At 36.5% G+C, this 23,855-nt stretch overlaps 1 protein-coding gene across 1 annotated transcript in view; it reads left to right on the top strand.

Annotated features, from left to right (window-relative positions):
* Positions 1-18,421, top strand: part of TACR1 (tachykinin receptor 1) — a 149,786-nt gene extending 131,365 nt beyond the window's left edge. The window contains exons 3-5 of the mRNA XM_003757967.2: positions 10,128-10,278; positions 11,111-11,307; positions 14,037-18,421. Coding sequence (XP_003758015.1) covers positions 10,128-10,278; positions 11,111-11,307; positions 14,037-14,328 — 640 coding nt within the window. The 3' untranslated portion in view covers positions 14,329-18,421. The remainder of the gene's footprint in view (positions 1-10,127; positions 10,279-11,110; positions 11,308-14,036) is intronic.
* Positions 18,422-23,855: the final 5,434 nt, after the last annotated feature.

Below are 23,855 nucleotides of genomic sequence, written 5' to 3'. Positions count from 1 at the left end.
TAAAAAAAAATTATACTGGAACCCTTAGGCTACAGATGAGTTGAACAGAAGACTCTGGAGAGAGTGAGTTGAAAGACCCATTAGAATATAGTTTCCAAATTATAGTTTCAGTGACTTAATATAAATAAAAAATTCCTAACAAATGAAATTGCCCTAATCTGGAAGGGAGGGGGGAAACACTGCTTTATCAGGTAATGAGTTCCTTACCACTGGAGGTCTTTGGTCAAAGGATACATAAACACTTATCCAGGATGTTGTAGAGGTGGATTTATTTATAGTGAACTAGATAATATCTGTGGATCCCTTCCTATTCTGAGATTCTATAATTCTTTCTGATTCCCTTCCAATGTCTTTTATATATCATCATAAAACTACAGTATAATTTTGCCAAATATATTGCCTGATCTTATTTTTAGTCTCTTGTCACTTTTAGGTGCTAATATAATTGAGTTTGTGCCCTCACTTTCTTAATATATTATATCCAATTTCTTTTGGTCTCTAATAATTTAAATAAATGTTATAGGTTAAAGTGTTAATTGAACTGACCTGTATATAAAAAAGGTGAGCTTTGCTCTTTCTGATGCTGATACTTATGGCAAAGATGCTTGCCTGAATAGTATTTAGAAGATTTTTTTCCCCAAAGCTAATAGAAATGGGATGACAGAGTTGGCCCTTGAATATGTGTTTAAAAGATAACCATAGATTCAAGTTTTCTAAAGTATTTTCCTTTATCCTTTGTCTCTTTCCCTGATAGACTTCTGAAGGCTCCTTCCTAATGACACAGCCCCCCTGGTTATCCTTTCCTATACTGGCTACATTTTCATTCATTCACCTCACCTCATTAGTCAAGGTGGGAATGCTGGAATACTTCTTGCTCCCTATTGCCATTTCCAGGTTTTTTCCCTATCTTCATTACTCAATAATCTCTTTCTTAGAGGTTCAGTTAATCCATTTTTACCAACAAATAAAAATCCTAGTAGCTTTTTTAGAGGCCTCCAAATCATTCTTCCTTCCTTCAATTAGTTTAATATTCTAGTGAACAATTTTCTCTTTTCTCCTATTCCTATCATCATAATAGAACATTCCAGCACACATATTGACTGTCTCTCAAACATCCTAACTACTCAATTCCTCAACTTACTTCCAACTTCCCATGATGTACTTCTCAACTCTCCCTCAACCACCCACAATGGCCATACCTTGATCTTGCCACCACTTACAAATTCACCATTTCTATGTCCAAAAATTCAGAAATCCCCTTATTTGACAGTCTCTTAGTTTTCCATATTTCCCTCTGCCTTCCCTTACCAAGTAGTCTTCATCCATATTGTGACCTCTAATCCTTCAACAATTTAGTTCAATATTCTTAGTTCTCTTCACTAGCCTCTCTCTCTACTCCTTTCCTCATCTTGATCCTGTGGTAAAATAATTCAACTCTACACCACCTTCTCTTACATCCCTATTGCCCCTGATCATATTTCTGATTGCATCCAACCAAACCTGAATCTTGGATTATTTCTACTATCTGTCACCTTCATTTCATCATGCAAAGAGTGGAGAAAATCATGTCACTGTTCTAACTAGATCAACAATAAATGTATATTTCACAACCTGTTTGCTATTTGGCAATCCTACTATCCCTTATTTGTCAATTCACTATCCTCTACCCTTCCACGCCTTTTCATACCTCCTCAAACTTCTCGTGACTATTCTCTCCCCATTTTCACAGGTGAGAATTTTGCCTCATAATTTATGGGGGAAATGGTTAATTCACCATGAGCTCTCTCTTCTCTACTTTTTCTTATTTCATATCACTCAGATACTTCCTGCCATTATCTTGCTTATTCCTGTCTCATACAAAAAGGTAGTCTTACTCCTTACTAAGGTCAACCCCTCTACCTGCAAAAGTGATCCCATTCTATCCCATCTCTTCCAACAGTCTGTCTGCTCTGGCTTCCTCATTCTATCCCTCATCTGTAGTTTCTCTCTGTCTACTGTCTCCATCCCTACACCCTACAAACATGCTCATATCTCTCAATTCTCAAAAAAAAATCTCTTTTAAGTCTTCCATCCCTATTAACTATCATACTATATTTCTTTTTCCCTTTGTAGCTAAAATTCCTTTAGAAGGTTATCTATAATAGGTAACTTCACTTTCTGTCATCTCACTTGTTTTTTAATCACTTGTAATCTGATTTCAATCTTATCATTGTCCCAAAACAATCACTGTCATTGATCATTGTCAATGATCTTTAAACTGCCAAATCATATCTTTTGGTTCACATGACCCAGGAGTTCTCCATACCTTTTAAAAGTAGCCTAAAATGCATTTGCTATTTCCTAGGCCTGACATTCTCTCATCCTAACCCAAATCCCAATCTTTGCCTATAGAAACATTACTTGTCTTTTAAAACATTCCTAAGAACTATAATCAACTACCATTGTTTATAACCATGTATCAGGGCCATTTTACAACATGATAAATAGTTTTTTTGTAATTGTATTCCTTACCTCTGCCTCTTAGAATCTCTAGTTTCTTTCAAAGCTTACATTTTACAAGAGGCCTTTTCCAATCATCTCAGGTGTAAGTGCCTCCCCTCCTGCCATCCAACTCCCTCAAAATTCCTTTGTACATATTTATAGGCTGTCTCCTGCTATAGAATGTAAACTCCTTGAAGGCAGAAAATATTTTGTTTTTGTTCTTTCATGCACAGCACCAATATAGTGTATAGCCTTAATAAGTGATTCTTGACTGACTGACTGGTACCAGAGGTCAGATTCAGAAAAGTCCAAATGTAAAATTTAGAAAGAAATATTTGAAGTAGGGTAATAAGAATGATCTACTAGGAATGCACCTTCATGTTGTTGGGGGGGGGGGTTCTATCAATAATTCTATTCTTTTTTCTAGTCAGGGGAAAGAGTTTGATGAGCCCCTGTCCCAGGTTTTTTGATACCCATTTGATTTTACAGATTAGCAGTTCTCAGAAAGTTCTTCCATTGATAAGCCTTCCAGTTTGGCCTTAATGCTGAGGGCATTTCAGAAAGTGGAATTTCTGATTCTTAAACATTGAGGTGACAGAGGAGTAATAAAAAGCAAATCCCTGGATTAGTGAGCATTAGGGCATTAAAGGAATAGGAGAGGAGAGGATTTAGAGCCACAGATTCAGTATTCAGTACACCTATTCTGTTCCGGTGCCAAGCCACATCAGCTGCTTACTGAGAGTGTGAGAGCATTGAAAGGAATGGAAGATACACCTTCCTTCTGAATTCTAGTATTGCCATTCATTCCTTCTCTACCCCTCTATTCTAAGAGTCCCCTAACTGTTCTCCTTCATTGCCTCCAGTGTCTCTGCTTTCCAGTCCACCTTTCACATAGCTACTAAAATCATCTTTGCAAAAGACAGAATCAAAGACTCTTATAGTGGGGAAAAATTCAGTGTTGATATAGTCCAGCTTACTCTGGAATTTCCTGAGTTTTTTCACATAAAATTTGTTTGGCTGCTTTTTAAAACATATTTTCCCCAAGCTCTACCACAAACCTTCACCCATGTAGTGGTGCTGTTGTTTTTTGTTTAGCCCAAGTGTCATTCCTTACCTTCCTCCCTGGAACATTTCATTGTATTGGTTTTGACTAGTTGTTCCAGTTTTTTGAGATGTTTCAAAATTCTGACTCTTATCATCTAATATAATGGTTCTCTGGACTCCCTTGAGACAAAGATTTCCAGCCTTCATGTTTCCAAGCTGAATGATTTTTGTAGCTTAGCTCCATAAGACAGCTAGCTGTGTCACCCCTTAATCATTTTAGTCATACTTCTCAGGACTTTTTCCTATTTTGTCTTGACAATAGCAAGCAAAGCTGCCTGTGAAATTTCACATTTGTACACAAAGAAGCTGAGTACAAGGGTAAATTGATGCTTTCAGTTTTCAAATCAGTTTAATTAAGTGGATCAGGAGGACATTATAGATATGGTTTGCCCAGATTTTAGCAAAGCTTTTGGTAAACTCTGTTTTTCTTGTGAAAAATACAAAAGAATGTGCAGATGATATTTCAGCAAAGTCAATCTGGAGCTTTTTGAATGATTGGAAACAAAAATTTAGCAATAATAGGTCAGTGCCAAAGTTAGGATTATGGGATCATATATTTAAAACTGGAAGGAACCTGAGAGGTCATCAGGTCCAGCTTTTTTACTTTAAGATAAAGAAACTCAGGTTTAGAGAGATCATCTATAACCAAAGAAACCAAGGCAGATAGTAGTAAAGTAGAGTCCTGTGATTCCAAAAGTAGAGATTTTTCCACTCTACCATTTGAAGAGTTCTCCAGTAAAATACCCCAACGACCGCGGCTTGACTCTATGCTGTTCAACATTTGTATCAAGGATTGAAGACATGGGCATGTTTTCTCTTTTCTTTTGCTGAGGCAATTGGGGTTGTGACTTGCCCAGGGTCACACAGCTAGGCAAAGTTGTGTCTGAGGCCAGATTTGAACTCAGGTCCTTCTGACTTCGGGACTGATGCTCTATCCACTGTACCATCTACCTGCCCCAACGGGCACATTTATCAAGTATATAGAGGCCACAGGTCTGGAAAAATAACTGAACATTGGAGGACAACCAAGAGTCAAAAAAAATCCTGACAGGCTAGATTATAGAAAGATGAACTTTCATAGAGATAAATGTAACATTTCAAATCTAGCTTCAACTGAGCAGCTTCACCAGAGGGCTAGACAACAATTTGTTTATGGACTATGACTTTAGTGTGAGTCAACAGCATGATATGGCAAACAAAATTGATAAGGTAATCTTAAACTGTATTAAGAGAATTAGAGAGTCCAGGACTAATAGTGATAATAATCTCACTATTCTCTATCTTGGTCAGATCACATCCAGAGATTTCTCAATGCAGAATTTTAGGAAGAACAGAATAATAAAATTATGGACATTCCCAAAAGAGCAATCAGAATGGCAGGGTCCAGTGATTCATATGAAGATCAGGTAAAGAAACTTAAATTATTCAGGCCAAAGACTTCCCTTGGGAAGAAGGGAAAGAAGAACACACATGATGATTTTGGTAGTCTGGCACCAAGATAAAATATTAGATTTGTTTTAGTTGCTTCCCAAGGGCAGAGCTAGGATCAGTGGATGAAAAAGGCAAAAAGAGAAATTTAGATTTCACATAAGGAAAATCTTTCTGAGAATTAGACAATTCTGATTCTGTCATCCAACATGTTGACTCTCCAGCCAACTTTGGGATGAGGGTTCCAATTCTCAATATATACAGGTTGAATGACTTTTATATCCTGGCTTCATAAGGCAGCTGCTTCCTCCAAATCTAAAATGAGCTACTTGAGGAAGTAATAAAGCAAAAAGTGGATGATCCCATGATGGTTATGTATGAATTGATTAATGGACCAGGAGGTTCTTTCCAACTCTGAAATTCTACAATTCTGTGAACAAGAATTTACTAAACACTTGCATTAAAGTCATAGGGATACAACATGAAAAATGGTGGGAACCCTGCGCTCAAGAAGCTTAATGTCTAAATGCTCTAGATTGTCAAGGTCTTTTTGAATCCTGATGCTGTCTCTCAGTGTATTAACTATCTCTACCAGCCTTATGTCATCTGGAAATTTGATAATCATATTATGGATGCCTTTAGTCACTGATAAAAACATTAAACAACACAAAGCAAAACATATCATTGGAACTCTCCACTGGAGAATTATCTAACTATTAATACATAAGTCCATCTTGTATTTGAACCAGGCTAACATAATATTACTAGGGAGAGAAGAGACTTCAAACTGCTTTAATAAAGCAAGAATAATATAAGAAAAATTCTGCTATTGAGAGCCCTTGGGGATATTACACTTAACTAGTCTTTGCTATATAATTAGAATGTAAACTCCTATTTAAGTGAAAGCTCATTGAGAGGAGGAGCTTTTATTTATGGGTCCAGAATCTAGCACAGTATCTTGTACAGAGTAGGCATTTAGGCAATGCTTGTTAATTGATTGACATCAACACCACTTCTCTTCCTACAGTAAATTTGTTTCTATCGTATTTAAGAAAGCATAATATGGTATTCTTTTGATGACTTAGAATGAAGAGGGACAAGAAAGAACCTCAAATTCACATGTGACTTCTACTTTAATATATAACTTTATTATTATTTCTATTATTACTATGCTGATCATTTTAGTCCCATATCAGCCCCCCAAAGAGCTATGATTTCTTTGGTGTATGATTTCCTCCATCAATGTGGCATTCCCACTCTTCCATGACTTTAGCTAGTATGATATAATAAAGAGAACATAGACTCTGGGGTCAGAACATATGGGGTCATATCCTTCCTTTGAAACAGTGCCAATGTGACCTAAGGTCTTAGTTTCCTCACCAATAATAAAATCAATTATTTTTACGGTGCTTTTATAGTTCTTTGAGGTTTCCAATGTGTTTTATATATTTTATGTCATTTGATTCTCACTACAGTTCTGTGAGGCGATTGCTGTTATTACGTCCTTTTTACAGATGAAGAAACTGAAGCTGAGAAAAATTAAGTAACTTGTCTAGGATGACACAATGAGTGTTGGAGGTCTTTACTTTACCAGCTAAGTGAAAATTGAGGAGTTTGTATTAGATGGGTTCATGTCATTTTTTTCTCTAAATCTATGACCATTAATTCCAGTAGATTTCTAGGTCCTTAAGGGCAAGAACTGTGTTTTTTTCACCTTTTTTGCATCTTAAGCGCTCAAAGCTGGTACTTGGCACAGAATAAGTACTTGATAAATATTTGTTAGTTCATTGACTCTATACATACTTTTTTAGACAAATGTATTAGCTACTGGTGTGAAAATAAATCATCCCTTATTTGCCAAACTTCATGTGTTTCTCCATATGTAGCTAAACCAGTCCTCTGAGGATGGATATAATAGACCTGACTTGAAGCCAGAGACATAATTTTAGAGAGTAGGGACAATTTAACAACTGCACCACAGTTAGAGGCAACAATTGAACTTTGCACCTGATTATGGAGAATAGTATACTCAACCAGGAAGCTACCAGATTACCATTGTTAGTGGCTCCCATCTGAGAGCTACTACGATAGCCAATTATCTCTCTGGCTAAACTGACTTTGTTTTCATGATTTCTTATATTATTTTCACATCACAATTTATGAGATTAACTTCAGGAGCCTTTTCAGCACCACTTGTCTGAGGTTCCAAAATTATTAATTATCACTTCTCTTGATAATGAGTACCTGAGAGAGCTCAGATATATTTGGCATAACGTTGGAGATGCCAGGATTACCTCTAACTGGATGTGAAAATGGAAGCATGCTTTAACAATTGTTCATAACAACATCACCAAGAAAAATTATAGGAATAGAGTAGGTTAGCAGGAAGCTCAGGTTTGAATCTTCTCCAATGCTTAAACCAATGCTTTATACACAGGCTAAGATGTACATCCATCCTTCAGTTAAAGAACTTCCAGGAATAACAGTTCTAGTCACTGTCTTTGAGATATTCAAACTTGTTAAAGCCCTTCAAAAATTTTTGGCCTTTGGAACATAATATTCCAAATGTGTCCGATTCAGGCAGAACACAGAAGAATTATCATTCAGCACATAGTAATTACTCTCTAATCAATTGAAAAAACATTTATTAAGTGTCTAAAATGGTTGAGGGAGGTTATTAGATAATGCAATGGATAGAACACTAGACAAAGTCAGGAAGAATTAAATTCAAATCTAGTCTCAGACATTTACTAATTGTATGACCCCAGGCAAGTCATTTTATCCTCCTTGCCTCAGTTTCCTCACTTATAAAATGAGCTGGAGAAAAAAATGTCAAAATATTCCAGTATTGTTGCCAAGAAAACCCCAGATGGGCTCACAAAGATTCAGATACAAGTGAACAACAGCATTAAAAATGAGTAAGGCTCTGCACTTTTCTTAGTGCTACTTCCTTTCTCCTCAACAAGATCCTATTATCTTTTTTTGGCTGCTATATGATACTGTTGATTCATGTTTGACTTGTGATCCTTTAAACCCCAAGGTCTTTTTTGTATAAACTCTCATCTAAACTCAACTTCCTGGAACCTGGCAAGACTAGGCCTATGAAGTTATATATTCCAATCAGGAAATATAATAGGAAAGCCTCTAAGGAAGTGGTGGATGCATCATTATCAAGGAATAATATGGATGATATAGTCAGTGAGTGCTCTTTGCCATTAGGAAGAAAAGTGATTAGTTCTGGTTAGAGCTGCAGGGGATAAAACCTGGGAGAGGAAAGATTTCATATGAAACTGAAATGATTTGTAGAATTCTATTTGCATTTCAGTAAAATTTGGATCCAGTTTGGACAATCTACTTTGCAGAATCCTCACATAGTGACAAGCATTTTGGACTTCAACTCACAAAGATCTACTTTCAAATTCTAATTCATATAGTGCATTTATTAGCTGTGTGGTTCTGGGAAAATCATTTAAGTTCTCTGGGCTCACTTTTCTTATCTGCAAAGTGGGGATAATATAGACCTACCTCAAAAGATTACTAAAAGATCAAATGAGATCATGTATGCAAGTGCTCTGTAAATTTTACAAAATGTTATATAAATGTCAAATATTATTGATGATGATAATAATAATAATATGTTTTTACATAATTAGAGTGAGCCTTAAAATGTTTAGCAATTGTAAGACTTGTCAAATTAGTGAGTCTTTTAGAAGGAAAATGTGTGTATGTGCATGCACAAGCATGCACATGCATGCTTGTATAGGGGAAATGGGAAGTACAGTTAATTGAGAATGAAATATAGTTACTAAAATAACATTTTTTCTTGAATTAAAAAAATTATCATAGACTGGAACATAAATTTTATATAACTCAGAGCACAAATACATAAAATGATTTTTCCCCTCTGAACTGAAAAAGGAAAAATGTTTTTTAAATATTGGTGTTAGGATAGGCATAGAAGTATACAAAATACAATTGCAGCTTTTCCAGGGATCATCTAAACATTTTTCTTTAAAGAGAAAAACCAGAGCACCAGTGTGAAGAAGTCTTGACATAAACAAATTTAATTTAACATTAAAAGAAAACCCAGCAAGGCCCATACCAGGGTTGACTTAGTAAGAGGCAGTACAGAGAGACTGAGTCTAAAGGCTTCATCATAATCTGAAACAGTGAAGATGAGAAGAAGTTTTTCTAGGAGACAAAGGAAAACCACTTTATTTACATTTTAGTTAATAAAAGTAGAGTTTCTTTCTGTTACTGTTTGCTTGCATTTTTGTTTTTTTCTTCTCAGGTTATTTTTACCTTCTTTCTAAATCTGATCTTTCCTGTGCAACAAGATAACTATAAATATGTATACATATATTGTATTTAATATATACTTTAACATATTTAACATGTATGGGAATACCTGCCATGTAGGGGAGAGGGTGGAGGGAAGGGGGAGAAAAGTTGGAACAGAAGGTTTTGCAAGAGTCAGTGTTGAAAAATTACCCATGCATATGTTTTGTATATAAAAAGTTATAATAAAAAATAAAATAAAAAAATAAAAAATAAAAGTAGAGTTGTGGCAAAAGTGAAGTTAACAGCTTATACTTATTCCTGTATCATTTTTCCCCCTGTGTCCTTTAAAAAAAAAATTTAAACAGGATTATTTCTCTACTATGGTTAGACATTATAGGACTTTAGGTTTTGTCCTGGTGTGGGTTAGCACTAAGGTCTAGTCAAAATAGTCAAAGTATAGTATTGGAAATTGCCTTTAATGAGGAGTTAGTAGGCTAAGTTAGTTAGTTACTAGAATTAGGAATTAATGAGAAGCTTAGTAGCCTGATTAAACTGTGTCCAATTTTCCACTGAAGGAAAAAAAAAACTATTGACTTGTTGAGTTGAACCAAACCAGCATCTTACCTCTCACCTGGTACCAGCTACCTAAATGACTTGAACTGTGCCATGGATACTGTCAACCTGCATAGGTCTTGCCTTGAAAACCCAAGGCTATTAAGAAATAATAAATTTTCAGGGAAAACGTCTCCAGTTCTCAGCCTGTGGACTTCATCCTTCCCTCTCAAATTTCCCAAGCTACCGTTTCATGAAAATTACCATCTGCTTCACTGCAGGTACCACATCTGTGTGACTGTGTTGATCTACTTCCTCCCTTTGTTGGTGATTGGTTATGCATACACCATGGTGGGGATCACCCTTTGGGCAAGTGAGATTCCTGGGGATTCCTCTGACCGCTATCATGAGCAAGTATCTGCCAAGCGTAAGGTAAGTTCTTATGCTCTCAAACAAAGGCCCTCTGGGGCTAGCCCAGGAAGCTAAAAATCAATCAATCAATCAACGAGCATTAACCAAATGCTTTCTTATGTACCAGCCATTTTGTCAAGCACCAAGAATCCAAAGAACAAAAAGTAATCCTTGCCCTCAGATGCTTACATTATAATGAAGAAGGCAACATATTGAAATAAATATATACAAATTAAATGTTGAATAGATGGAAAATAAATTTAGAGGAGATGACCTTAATAGTTGGGTAGTCTGAGAAAGGTGGAGTTTGATCTGGGTCTTAGAAGAAGACAGGTGTTCTAAAGATCAGAAACTGGAAAGGATAGAAGTTTAGATGTAGAAAACTGATATTACAAAGATACAAAATGGCAAGTTATATGGAAGGAACAACAGTCCATCTAGTATAGGTTGGTTCTAAATTTTGAGATGTATTGTGTAGAAAGGTAGGAAAAAGCCTTGGCAACTTAACAGAACTTTAAGTACCTAACAAAGGACTTTCTATTGATTGTGGAGGTAATAGAGAGCCAATGAAGATTATTCAGTAATAGACCTGCTCTTTAGGAAAATCATTGTGGAAATGAGGTGCCATGGGATTGAGGAAGAAGAGAGAAGGGATGAGATGTGAAGCTATGATTAGGTTAAGGAAAGAATATGTCCATGTGAGAAACATGGCAAAAGTTTACAAAGTCACCTCTCATCATTTGACCATGTAGGAGCCCACATGGGATCAGTGGAAGATAGATAAGAAAAGAGACAACAGTAGGGAGAGGGAGATTTCCCACAATAACTTTGTGTGTGGTTGTATTCCTGGCAGGTGGTCAAGATGATGATTGTGGTGGTCTGCACATTCGCCATCTGCTGGCTACCCTTCCACATCTTCTTTCTCCTGCCCTACATCAATCCAGATATTTATATGGAGAAGTTTATTCAACAAGTCTACCTGGCCATCATGTGGCTAGCCATGAGCTCCACAATGTACAACCCCATCATCTACTGCTGCCTCAATGACAGGTAAAGAGCTCTGAATTCTATGTTATTCCTCTCCATCCTCCTGTGCTACTCCACTTGGATCCTATGTAAGGGGGAGTAAAAGAAGGATAAAAAATCAGCAGATTCAGAATCAGCAGAATCTTCAGTCTTTTGTGCTGTTTCATCTCTACCATACTTGCCTTTCCTCCCTTTCCTTTCTCCCTCTCTCCTGCTTGTTTCTGCTTTCTCACTTTTTCAGATTTCCTTTCTTTTTGCTCTTCTTTTCATTGTTTTTCTGCCTTTATTGGTGCTTCTTCCATGTGCCACTGGACTTCCTTGCATTAGTGAGAACAAAGATATAAAATGTCATCTTGAAGGTCTAAAACAGTACAGAGGAACACTGGACTGGGAGTCAGAGTCCTGGGCTGTTTAACCTGGAGAAGAGAAGACATAGAGGGACATGATGGTGAAGAGAAAACTTAGGGAGACTTACTAGGTTCTCTTCAAATATTTCAATTTCATTCAGGAAACTTTTATTAAATGTCAGCTACATGTCAAGAACAAAGACAAAAATAAAACAGTCTCTATCCTCTGGAATTTACAATATGGTGACAACAGGAAAATTTGCAGAGATAAGAAAATTTCAAAAATATCCGAAATAAGCATTAGTTATTCCTAGTGGGAAGCACTAGGGAAAACAGAAAAGATCTCCTGAAAGACTGAATTTAACCTTTGGGGAGCCAGAAATTTTAAGAGGTGAAGTTAAGAAGGGAACCATTCCAGGAATAGGGGACAGCCCAAGTAAAGGCAGAGAGAAGAAATGGTATATCATGATGGAAAATAGCAACTATGTTCATTTGATTAGCATTTCTAGTGCATACAGAGGAATGATATGAAATCAACTTAGAAGGATCAACCTAGAAGAGCCAAGTTGTAAAGGACTTTAAATGCCAAACAAAAGAGTTTATATCTTATCCTTGAGGCAACAGGGTGCTACTGAAACCTCTTAAGGAGAAGATACCATGATTTTATTTGTGCATCATTGTTGTTAAGTCAGTTTTTCATTTAGGTCTGATTTCCAATGACCCCTTTGATGGTTTCTTGGCAGAGATATTAGAATGGTTTCCTGTTTCCTTCTCCAAATTGATTTTACATGTGAGGAATTGAGGCAAACAGAGTTAAGTGGCTTGCCCAGGTTACTGATTTATAATTAGTATAATTTATAATATACTATCTGAAATCAGATTTAAACCAGATGGTACAGTAGATAGAGCACTGGTCCTAGGGTCAGGAAGATATTTCTTGAGTTCAGATGTGGTCTTAGCCACTTACTAGTTGTGTGATTCTGGCAAGTTACTTCCTTCCTTTTATCTCAAGTTTCTTCTCTGTAAAATGAGTTGGAGAAAGAAATGGCAAACCCCCAAGAAATCTGCAAATGGGGTCACTAAGAGCCAGGAACAACTGAAAAATGACTGAACAATAATATCTCTAATCAACTTGATTTTCAAACCTATTGTTTTTATGCTGAAAATCAGCTGGTAAACCAACAAATATTGAGTATCTATTTTGTGTAGACATTGTGAAGCAAATAGGAAATAATGAGATATGCTGCCTAACTCAAAATAGCTGACAGAAAAGTCAATTGGTAAATATTTACTAAGTGCCTCCAGTATGCCAGACACTATGCCGAAGATACAAGCATAAAGAATGGTCCATTTCCTACTCACAATAAACTTAGTATGAGATATGTCATCATTTAGTAGTAAATGGATTTGGAATCAGGGGATGAGGATTTAAATTCCAACTGTACTACCTACTACCTGGGTGACACCCTGGGCTTCAGTGTTCCTACCTGAAAAAGGGCTAGTTTGGATGATCTCCAATCTACTTTCCAACTTGAAATCCTCTGAGTATAATCTGAGGTACATGTATCAGAACTTCCCCAAGTGACTCATTTGATGAATGCTAGAATCAGACTTCAAATCCAGATTCTTTGACTTTTAAATTAGAATGCACTTTCTTCTAGATGATGTTGCCTCCAAGATAACAATAAACATGGGCAGTAGGGGTACGTGATGAAGTGCAAAATAATTAGTAGATATACATACATATTATTAAAACTCAGGGGAAGGTAATCTTGGAATCATGTAGCAATACATTTTAGAGGTCATCTAAACAAAGCTCATGAGATCATAAAATCAAAATGACAGCTTTGGGTCAGCCATTCTATCTGCTTATTATCTGACCATGGTACCCACTCCACTCAGTATTTTTCAACCAATTCTTATTGCCTCTAAGATAAAATATAAATTTTTTAACCAGGCATTCAAAAATTTCCACAATCTGGCTTCCATTCATTTTTTTTATTTCACATTATTTCCCTTCTTGTACTATCTGTTCTAGTTAAACTGACCTAGCATTGTTCTCCAGACATGTTGCTACAAATCCTATATTAATACCTTGGGATGAGTGGTTCCCCCATCTGCAATAAATTTCTTCCTCCTGTTCTATTGATAGAACCCTTATCTTCCTCCAAAGAATGACTCAGGAGGCCTTTTCTAACTCACACCATCCAATTATTAGCATTATCCCTCTCTTAAAATTACTCAGTATTATTGTATTTGCTTTTGATATAGCCCCCAGTAGAATGCAAACTCTTTGAGGGATAAGACAATTTTTTTTGTTTTTGTATGGAGCGAATTTGAAATCTTTGTTAGAATGGATGCTTCATGAATATTTCTTTAATTAAATTGGGTTTATTGCCTTGACAGATTTCGCATTGGCTTTAAACATGCCTTCCGGTGCTGTCCATTCATCAATGCTACAGAATATGAGGGTCTTGAAATGAAGTCCACCCGCTATCTTCAAACCCAAGGCAGCATGTATAAGGTCAACAGAATTGAGACCACTGTCTCTTCAGTTGTTGGGGTCACTGAGGATGAGCTGGAAGATGGATCTAAGACCAAACGCCTATCCCTAGACCTCACTTCCAATGGTTCCTCACGAAGTAATTCCAAAACCATGTCTGAAAGCTTCAGCTGCTACTCCAACACTCTCTCCTAAATTCGTACTTAATGGAGCAGCTAACCAAAAATTGCTGCCTTCCACTTTCACCTCAGGCCTTCATGAGCACATTCACCAAAGTACACCCATGTCACCATCTTTTTTTTTTATTTCATTTCAGACAGGCATAATATTCATGATCTGGAGGGCATCAGACATTCCCCAGGATGGGGCCTATGGAAAGTAATGGTGTGAGAAAGTAAAAGATGAATGGATTTGGGAACCTGGTTCTCATTCATCCATTATGCCAGTTACATGGCATTTCTGTGAGTTTTAGTTCTCTGCCCCATTCAATAAGATTGGATGACCCATTTTCTAACATCCCTTGCAGATGTGAGATTCTATATAGGCACTAATGAATAAGCACTGAAGAAAACACCAATAGACAGGAGAGATAATGAACCTCTCCTATATGTTCAGCCTTAATTATCCTGTGAAATTGTCCTCCCTCCAGATGAGAGCTGATTTGATGCTCCTCTTTATTCAAAGAGGTAATGTGGAAAAGAAACATTTTAGACATTATAAATAATGATTTTAATGTTGGAGAGGGTGAATGTCTACAAGAAGACTCTAATATCCCATCAATTCAACAAATTCAGCTGGCCTTGAGGTATCATCAGATTCTTCCATGCTGCCTTTTCTGGGTTACTGCCCTCAGAATGCAGAATGGATCCATAAATACAATTGAACATCTTTCAGGATCTGGGAGTCAAGAAACCAGACTTTACCACAAAATGACTAAGTAAGCTCAGGCAAGTCATTTAGGCCTCTTTTCTCTGGGGCTCAGTTTCCTTCTTTGTAAAATGAAAGGAAGTTGAATTCATTGGTCCATAACAGCCAATCCAGGTCTCACATTATATTTTCTAAGTTAACAGTTCTCATGATTTTGTGATCCAATGGCTCATCCAATTCACAAATATCTGATAAATTGTGTTGCCTCAAGCAAATCTTTTCACTTTTCTAAACTTCAGCTTCCATTCCTCTACAACAAAGGAGAGTTGGGATTAAATGCCTTGTCTGATCCTTTCCAACACTGACTTTCTGTTCCATGTCCAGAATAGTCTATATTCTAAGGTACATTCCACATCTGACATTCCACATTTTATCTTCTAATTTCCTTCTAGTTCTAACATTTCATGACTTCAGGATTGAAAGGTCCCACGTGACCAAAAATATTTGATAAATTACATGTCTCTGAGCACTGTGGGTCCCATTCCCTCTCCCCCCTTTTAATTAGAAGGGAATATTTCAGGGCCCACAGGTAAAGATCATTACCAACCTAATAAAGATAGGGTCAAAACAAGACTTAACAGTCACACAGAGATAATCCAGTATGCCAGAGTACAAAGAGTAGTAAATGCCAGGAATCAAAACCAGGAGCTCAAGGATCCTTTGACAACTTCTGAAGGAGTGTAACATGTATAGAAGTCAATGTACAACATGGCACAATACAGTGTACAGATGACCTCTCATTGAGGTTGGGGATCAATAACTTGGAAGAACTAGAAACATGGAACTAAATACCTAAGAACAAAGATGACTTAAACTATAGTAAGCATCTTAGAATCTTTGAGGGTTGTTGGCATTCTGAGCTCCAACCCCACTATAATCATCAACCCAGTTTTTTCCTTGACTTGCCTTGCTTTGACTATGTTCATCAATATGAAAGGCAAAGAAATGTGGGACTAGTTGATCTCCATGTTTCTTTCCAGTGGACATTCCATGTTCAATGGTCCCTTATAGCTCTGGCATTCTATGACTAAAATTATGCCATTAAAAAAAAAAGACTTATATGAAATGAAGTCCTCAAGAAGAAGAGAGAAATATGGGAAAATCCAGTTATTAATAAACAGCTTAGTTTTTCCTTTTCTGGAGAGGTGACTCTTGTCAGGAGTCACATGTAAATAGGCACATCAGATGTGCTTGCTGAATTCATTCTCAAAGCTGTCTACTGCATTTCCCTTTCAGGGACTTGATAGTCATCTCTACAATGAAAAATGTCGTTCATAAAGCTCAGTCTCTTGCTACTGTGAGCTTTCAGGAAACCAACCTTTCCTCATAGACCTTCCAACTGTACTCCTGATTCTAGCATGCAACAGGTTCTCCCCTCACTGCCAAAGGTCCCACTGACTCTCCTAATCATCAGCCAAGGAGAGAAAAAAAAAACTACCTGGATCTTGCTCCAACCAGTTATGTATTTCTTGGGGAATTAAATGTGCATGTGAATCCATGTGGAACTTCATCATTCACCAAGACTTTCTGAGAAAGAGAAAACATGTACAAAGCAATTGACTATACTGGTGATGCTTATACTGCTTGCCACTGAGATGTATCAAATGAAAGACTCTATGTTCAGAAACTCTTTGAAATTAGCCTTTTGGCTCCATCAATCTGACTATTATCTCCTGATGTTTGTGGTGGTTTTTATGATAAAATTGTTCCACTCCTTTGAGATAAACAGTCTACATAAGAGTGTTATGTTAAAGATGTTATGTTTCCAGCATGTGACCCTCCAGAATGCAGTCATCCTAGGATTTTATGTTGGGGATATTAGATATAAGATCAAAGAAGCCCTAATCAGGAAAAGTAACATGGCAATATTTCTTTCTAGATGCTCATTTAGTGGATGCACAGTTTATATTGGTAGCGGTAAAGGGACATAGGTGCATGTTAGTTTTGGGTATTCTAAGGAGGCCTCGAGCCATTAGTAGATTTCGATATCCCTGACATGTTAACAGCATAGTATAGCAAATAAAAAGTGAAACTAGAAATCAGAATCACAGTTCATGTCCTAACTCTATCATTATTATCTGTGTGGCCTTGAGGAAGTCACTTAACTACTCGATGCCTCCGTTTTCTCATATATAAAATGAAGGAATTGTATTAAATCTTTAAGGTCATTTTTAGCTCAAAATCTATGAGTATAGCTAGCTCACATGCTGGATTGGAGTGAAAAGGGGGACAAAAGGGGAGCACTGGATGAAAAAGGGGGAATAATTAGAATAATATATTTGTGCAATAGAAATATATCATGGAAGATTGGAACAGGAAGCAAAAATAGGGCCTTAGTCCATTAGAAATGGTATTGAGAAGAGAAAATAAATGAATGGAATAAATCAAATGAAATTTGGGTGAAACCTCTAAAGCCCAAATCCACTTTTAAAGGATTTGGCCAGTAGCTACAATAACAGAAACATAGGGCTTTAGTATCATCACCTGGAAATGCTCTAACTCATTTATCCCTTAGGGATATATCTAGCCAAATCCAGGGTTATTCCTTCAGATGTGTATTATTAAAAGATCAGCCTCACTGTCCCTACCAAACAGCTTAGACAAACTGTGTCCAGCTTGTTTCATTTTCATATATGGATGGCAATGGCCAAGCGAACAGTGTTGTTAAATTGAGTTAATTGTTAAATGAGTCTAAAAGGAAAAGTGAAGGAGAAGAAGAGCCAGCATAAAAAGAAAAAGAATTCAGAGCAAATATGTTGATTTGGAAAAGTAATAAGACTGAAGTTCGGTTGTAAAACTTAAAGAGGATCATGGTAGCTATCTTCAAGTGCTTCAAGGACTGTCATATGGAAAAGCTCAGAATTTTTATGTTTGACTTCATGCTAAGTCTATTTTGCCAGGTATCAATTCTGGATAACTGTAATTTCTCCACTTCTACTCCTGAGCTGCCTACTATTTCTCATATCATGTAACTCCTTGTTAATTGCACAATAGATCGATGCTTAACTTAAGCTGAATTCTCAATACTGTTAAGAAATCTTTTGGTTCATGTATAATTCAAATCAATTTAACAACTAAGTATCTACTACATGTAAAGGACTGTGCTAGGTACCAGGCTTACAAATTCAAAAAATAACCAACAGTCAGCTCCCTGTTTCATTTTGGCATTCAGAGCCAACCACATCCTATGTTGTTTCAAATTATTCCCCTTCTCCCATTCCATACCATCCTCAACATATACTTCACATTTCAATCAAACTAGATCACTAGCTCTTCCCAGAAATCAACATGCCATCTCCCATCTGCTCACACAGGCCATCCTTTCCCTTTGCCTACTATGAGCTTCTTTTTTATTTCCACCTTTTAGAATAAAAGCTTTCCCCACCAATTATTCTTCAAGTACTTATTCATTTCCTCATTTTCCACATATCCTGGCTTTAAAGTATACATATATGTTTACATGACATGTAATTTTCAGCAAAATATCAGTAAAGGCCCTTTCATTTGTGCAATCCCATTCCTCTGCCTTATAACATGGATACTGCTCTACAGGGTTCTTAATCTTTGTACAGGTTTGAGTCCAAGGCAGAAAGCTGCAAGGAGTTAGGTGCCAATCAGGAATAGAGTTTTTAATCTAATTTTGCTGTTAGAGAATATGGTATAGAAATCCCTGGATACGAGAGATATTAATGCACTTATCACCAATCTGCTTCATGCTCTTTTCTCCTCTTCCAGTTTCACTTTTTACCTCTTATTGATTGAAACCACTGTTACTCCTTACAAGCTGCCTACAGAAAGAGTGGGCACTTTTCTAAAATGTATTAGGAAAGAAACCATTGAGGATTCCAGTCTTCTGTCCTAGATTATTATATAATGCAGATCACACATAAAGAGTAACAAACAAAAATCCTGCCCACTGAGCTTAAAACTTAAAGCTATGGAAATATGTGAGAAAACACCACAAAATGTCTATGGCTTGATGGAAAGCACTGTGAATTTAGAATACAAAGATGAGGGATCAAATAATAATAATTATATTGAATAATTTGGGGTAAATCATTTAACCATTTTGATCATCCATTGCCCCATCTATAACCTGAGTATTTAAAATCCTAGGCTATTGTGAGGAGTCAACACCATAATGAAGTCATTGTTAGCTATTATTAAATCCTGACTCTTACTAGCTTATACGACCTTAAGAAAGTCATTTAGCCTTAGGCTCCCAAATATGAAATGAGAAGTTTAGAAGAAATTATTTCTAAACTTACTTCCAGTTCCAAAATTTGATGATTCCAAAATTTGATGATTCTGTTATTCTAAGAAGGAAATATTAGTACCTGAAAAATAAGCCATCAACTCCCTACTTAAATCTTCCCCCAGAAGGAAATCATTTGTGTCTCCTAGCTCCATATTCACTGCTACTCTCAGCCAATCATGAAATGAAGCAATATGTGACAGAGAACTAACAATAGCCTCAGATTAAAAGTGGAATACAACCAAGTGAACTAAATTTGAAATGGAATTACATTTAGTTGCTTTAGCCCTAAAGAATAGAGACAACCAATTGCAGAGGCAAATTTCAACAAGAAAAAAATCTCCTGATAATTAGAGCTGTCCAAAAGTAGATTAATTTACCTTAGAAAATAATAAAACAATAGGTTTGGAACAGGAAGGGACCTTAGGGGTTATGTAGTCCAACTCCTAATCTTATATATGAGGAAAATGGAGCACAGAAAAGTAAAGTGACTTGAATTCTGGTGAGTGGATAGCAGAGCCAAGATTCAAGTCTGGAAACTCTGACTGAATTCAGTGCTCATTCCACTGTACCACACTGTCTCAATAAGGTCTCTGTCACTGGAGATTTTCCACGAAGACTGGATGATCCCTTACAAAGATGTTTTAGAGAAAATTCCTATCTTGTTATGCAGTGAACTAAATGAATTTCTGAGGTTCCTCAGGAGTGTAACAAGCTCCCATGGCAAAGATGCATCATTAATAAAGATACAATATCCCTTAATATCTGAAGCAGGAGGAAAACAGAAAATTCATGAGTCAGGATTTTACTTATAGGTGTGTTAGCTGAGGAAAGATGGTGCCTTGATTTCAGGAATCAGCAAGTGATTCAGTAACATAATATCAGTGACTGCTGAGAGTTAGTTGATAACATGCTGAAAGATCATGATGAAGGAATGTAAACCCAGGCAGATCTTTTTTATCCTGCAGTTTTTATACTTTAGCTAACTTGTTTCAAATAAGCAACTTTTTCTCTTTACTAGCTACAAATTAAAAAAAAAAAGAACAAAGATCAACAGATCACAGTTTTGTGCTGGGTTTGATGTTAGGAATCCCTGGCATACCAAAAATAGTTTTAATTCCAAAGCCTTGAATGAATCACTTCTCTTATTTTTCTCTCATCTTTGTCAAAAATTATTTTTGGATATTAAAACTTGTTTCTAATTAATGCTCCCATCTCTAAACCCATTTTCCATCCTCTAGGAAAAAAGTGTCAGGGTTGAGAATTTGTTTCAGCCCAGAGTCTTTTAGGAAAGTAGGATAACATAAGAGCAAGGCAAGGGAAATAAAACTTCCCTGTGTATCAAATCACCTTGACAGCAAGCTTGGTACAAAGTAATTCAGATGGATATATAAACACACAAACATACATACATATAAGTATGTATGTATGTATGTGTGTATATATACACACATGTGTATAGAAAGAAAAAAAAAAGAAATTAGTTATTTCTACATGAGTTTAAGTAGTTGTAGCTTTTCTGTAAAGCTTGTTCTGGCCTTAACATTCTCACAAATTTCAGGGATGTAATGGCCTGTACCATTTGGTCTAAACAGATCAGGACTACTCTTTAGGCAAGGGACTTCTTGTTAAATAGGTTTAAGTAAGGTAGGTTTCTTAATTTGGCTTCTAAAGACTCCTTGGTATCTATAAATATATTTCAGGGAGTCCATGAACTTGATATCAAGGATAAAAATTATATCTTTATTTCTCCTAAGTCATTGGTTTCCTTTATCAACTGATATAGTTTGCATATTTAAAAACATTATTCTGAGAAACAGTCTATACACTTAATCAGACTGTCAAAGATTAAAAAAAAAGTTAAGAATCCCCTTGCTAAGGGGACCTCACTTCAACTTAGCCAATATGTTTACTGCTCAGAGTGTTTTCTCCACTGTGGGTTCAAGTACTGGGCATATTCCCAGAGCTGAAGTGATTTGTGTAGGACTGTGGAAAATATAATGTCTCCTGAACTGGGCATGCTTCCATAATATCTAATTAAAATGCTAATAATGACAGGGAGGATGCCTATAAACTATATCTGCTGCCCCTGGGATCTCTAAGGGTTGGATGGTCCCCATACTACCATGAGATAGTTTAATTGTACTGCTTCAGTCTTTGATGAAGTGATTAATTCCTAGTGTACAGATGGTCCTGGTAAAACTGATTTCATCCAAGATGCTGAACATAAATAAGATGGGTGAGTTCAGCAACTATCCTGCGCAGTGATGGTAGAATTTGAAAATAGTTTATTCCTCTCCTATGTCAGATTTTGGTAAAGCAGCTACTGAGACTCAGCAACAACAATCTATAGAAGTTGTAGCCTGAGTCATTGAAAGGATGAAAACAAGAAAGTATAATCGAAAAAAGTCCTAAACAAGAAGTTAAGAGATTTGGGTTTTTTCCCAGCTTTTTTGGTGTGACATTGTGAAATCTTCTATCTCTAGAACAGAGCTTCTACAACTATAAAATGAGAATGTTTCACTATGTGATCTTTATGGTCTTTTTTCAGCTATAACAACTGATATTGAAACCTCTAGCTGAGCCAACTTCTGTGAAAAGCTTTGCAAGCTCTAATCTAATATGTGTTGTTTGCAAAAATTTTCAGTCAAAACAGATCCTAGGTGGAAAAAAGATTCTGTATTTGCTCATTAAGGAATTGTCTGGGAAAGCAAATTTGCTTTGAATTGTATTAACTAACATAAAGACACCTTCTGTTTCCTAGTCTGAGGCTATGAACAAGAATGATTAGGATCACTTCCAGCCACAGCTGCTGAACACTGAAAACTTAACTGAAGCCAAACGATTAGCTCAGTCATTCTCGGATGCCTCATTGTAGCTCAGAGCTAATCTTGAGTTTTGAATTGCAGTGCCAGTGGAACACAAGCTCTATTATGTGCCACCAAGAGGGAAAACTTCAAGAAGGAACCCAGGATAGATTCTGTGCCTATCATTTGAAAATTAATCTGATATATTTACAGACACTTGTACAGAAGTGGACAAAAGCTTTTTTTTTTTCCAGCCATGGCAGCTCACAAAGATTATGTACTAAAGTTTGAGGAAATATAATCTGTATCAATAAGAGAAGCATTAAGATAGATAAAATTACAAATCTAAAAGAATTGAAATATGTGTGATCTTTTTGAATATGCCCATTGTGATGTCCAACTGGCTTTTGTGATGTGCTCTCTCTTTTTTGGTCTTGTCAATTTCTATAAATATTGTTGGAGAATTTCCTTAACCTTGCAGTGTGGCTATGTATATGTTAAAAGAAAAAAAATGAACAGTGTTGATTCTATTTCCTGTTAAGGCTAAACATATTTTCATAAATAAATGAATATTTCATGAGTGTGGAGTATGTTCCAACTGCTGGAGTAGCCAAAACAGCCTGTCTATCTGTAGGTTCTGGATAGCTAGAAGATGCCAGGTACCGAAAATATTCTTTCTCTCTTGGGATGAATGTTTATAAAATTAGCTTCTATTGGAAGTCATTACCCATAAGTCATTACCCAAAGAGGAATGGTTAGCATAGATGAAATACATCTTAAGAAATTTTCCCAGCATCCATGCTGCAGATGTTTTACAAAAGACTGGAAAGAGATCCCATTTTTTTCAAATAGAGGTTGTCCCCACCTCTATGTCATCACTCTGTCATCTGTATGACTGAACTCTCCAATCCTTTCAGAGATTCAGACAGGACAAGAAGGAGGTTGAAAAAGGAGGAGAATTGGTTAACTCACCTGAGGTTATTGTTGTTTGTCTTTTGTTCTTGAAGAGGACCCTGACATCAGGGAGGTAATGCCATACCATGCAAATGAATTGCTTTTGAGTGAGGGAGGGCTGTGCAAGGTCATCTACCTCACTTTCCCTTCTAGAGCCATATGGGTCCAATAGCAAGATATAAAACAGGAAAGCTGGAGATGGCCCTGTATGAAATGGGAGGCCTTGGCCTTTTTTAAGCTAACGTCTTCAACAGGTCTCAGTTTGACTAAAGAATCTCCTCTTTCACTAATCCAAAAAAAAATCTAAATAAATGAATGAATATGGGAGGGGGAAGACCCTTAGGGTTTCTGGTCAAAGCAGAAATGACTGCTATTTACATTCAATATCAGTTAATTAGGACCCAAACAATAACCAAATGGGCTTGGCCTAGAACCTGTTGGTGGCCAATCAGAATCAGATTGATTTTGGTTTAAGACATTGGTCCTTAAGAAAAAGTCTAGTCAGTAAAGCCCATAAATATCTTGGGAAGGTTCGGATACAATGCCATGCAAGTAATAAACCTAATTTCTCTACTTCATTTATTATTAAATTGTGTAATAGAAAAAGGGGCCAGTCTTAGGAGTTAGAAGACCTGGGTTTGAGTCACAGGTCTGACAGACTGACTCATGATGAGTCCCGTCACTGTTCTGTGCCTCAGTTTCCCTGTGTGTTAGATGAGTATAATACATGTACTGTTTATAACATAAGATCATAAGGAAAACACTCTACAAAAAAGAAC

This window comes from Sarcophilus harrisii, chromosome 2 (genome assembly GCF_902635505.1).
Source record: "Sarcophilus harrisii chromosome 2, mSarHar1.11, whole genome shotgun sequence".
NCBI lineage: Eukaryota > Metazoa > Chordata > Mammalia > Dasyuromorphia > Dasyuridae > Sarcophilus > Sarcophilus harrisii.
Note: the sequence above shows the minus strand (reverse complement) of the source record. Positions and strands in the feature narration are given on the sequence as shown.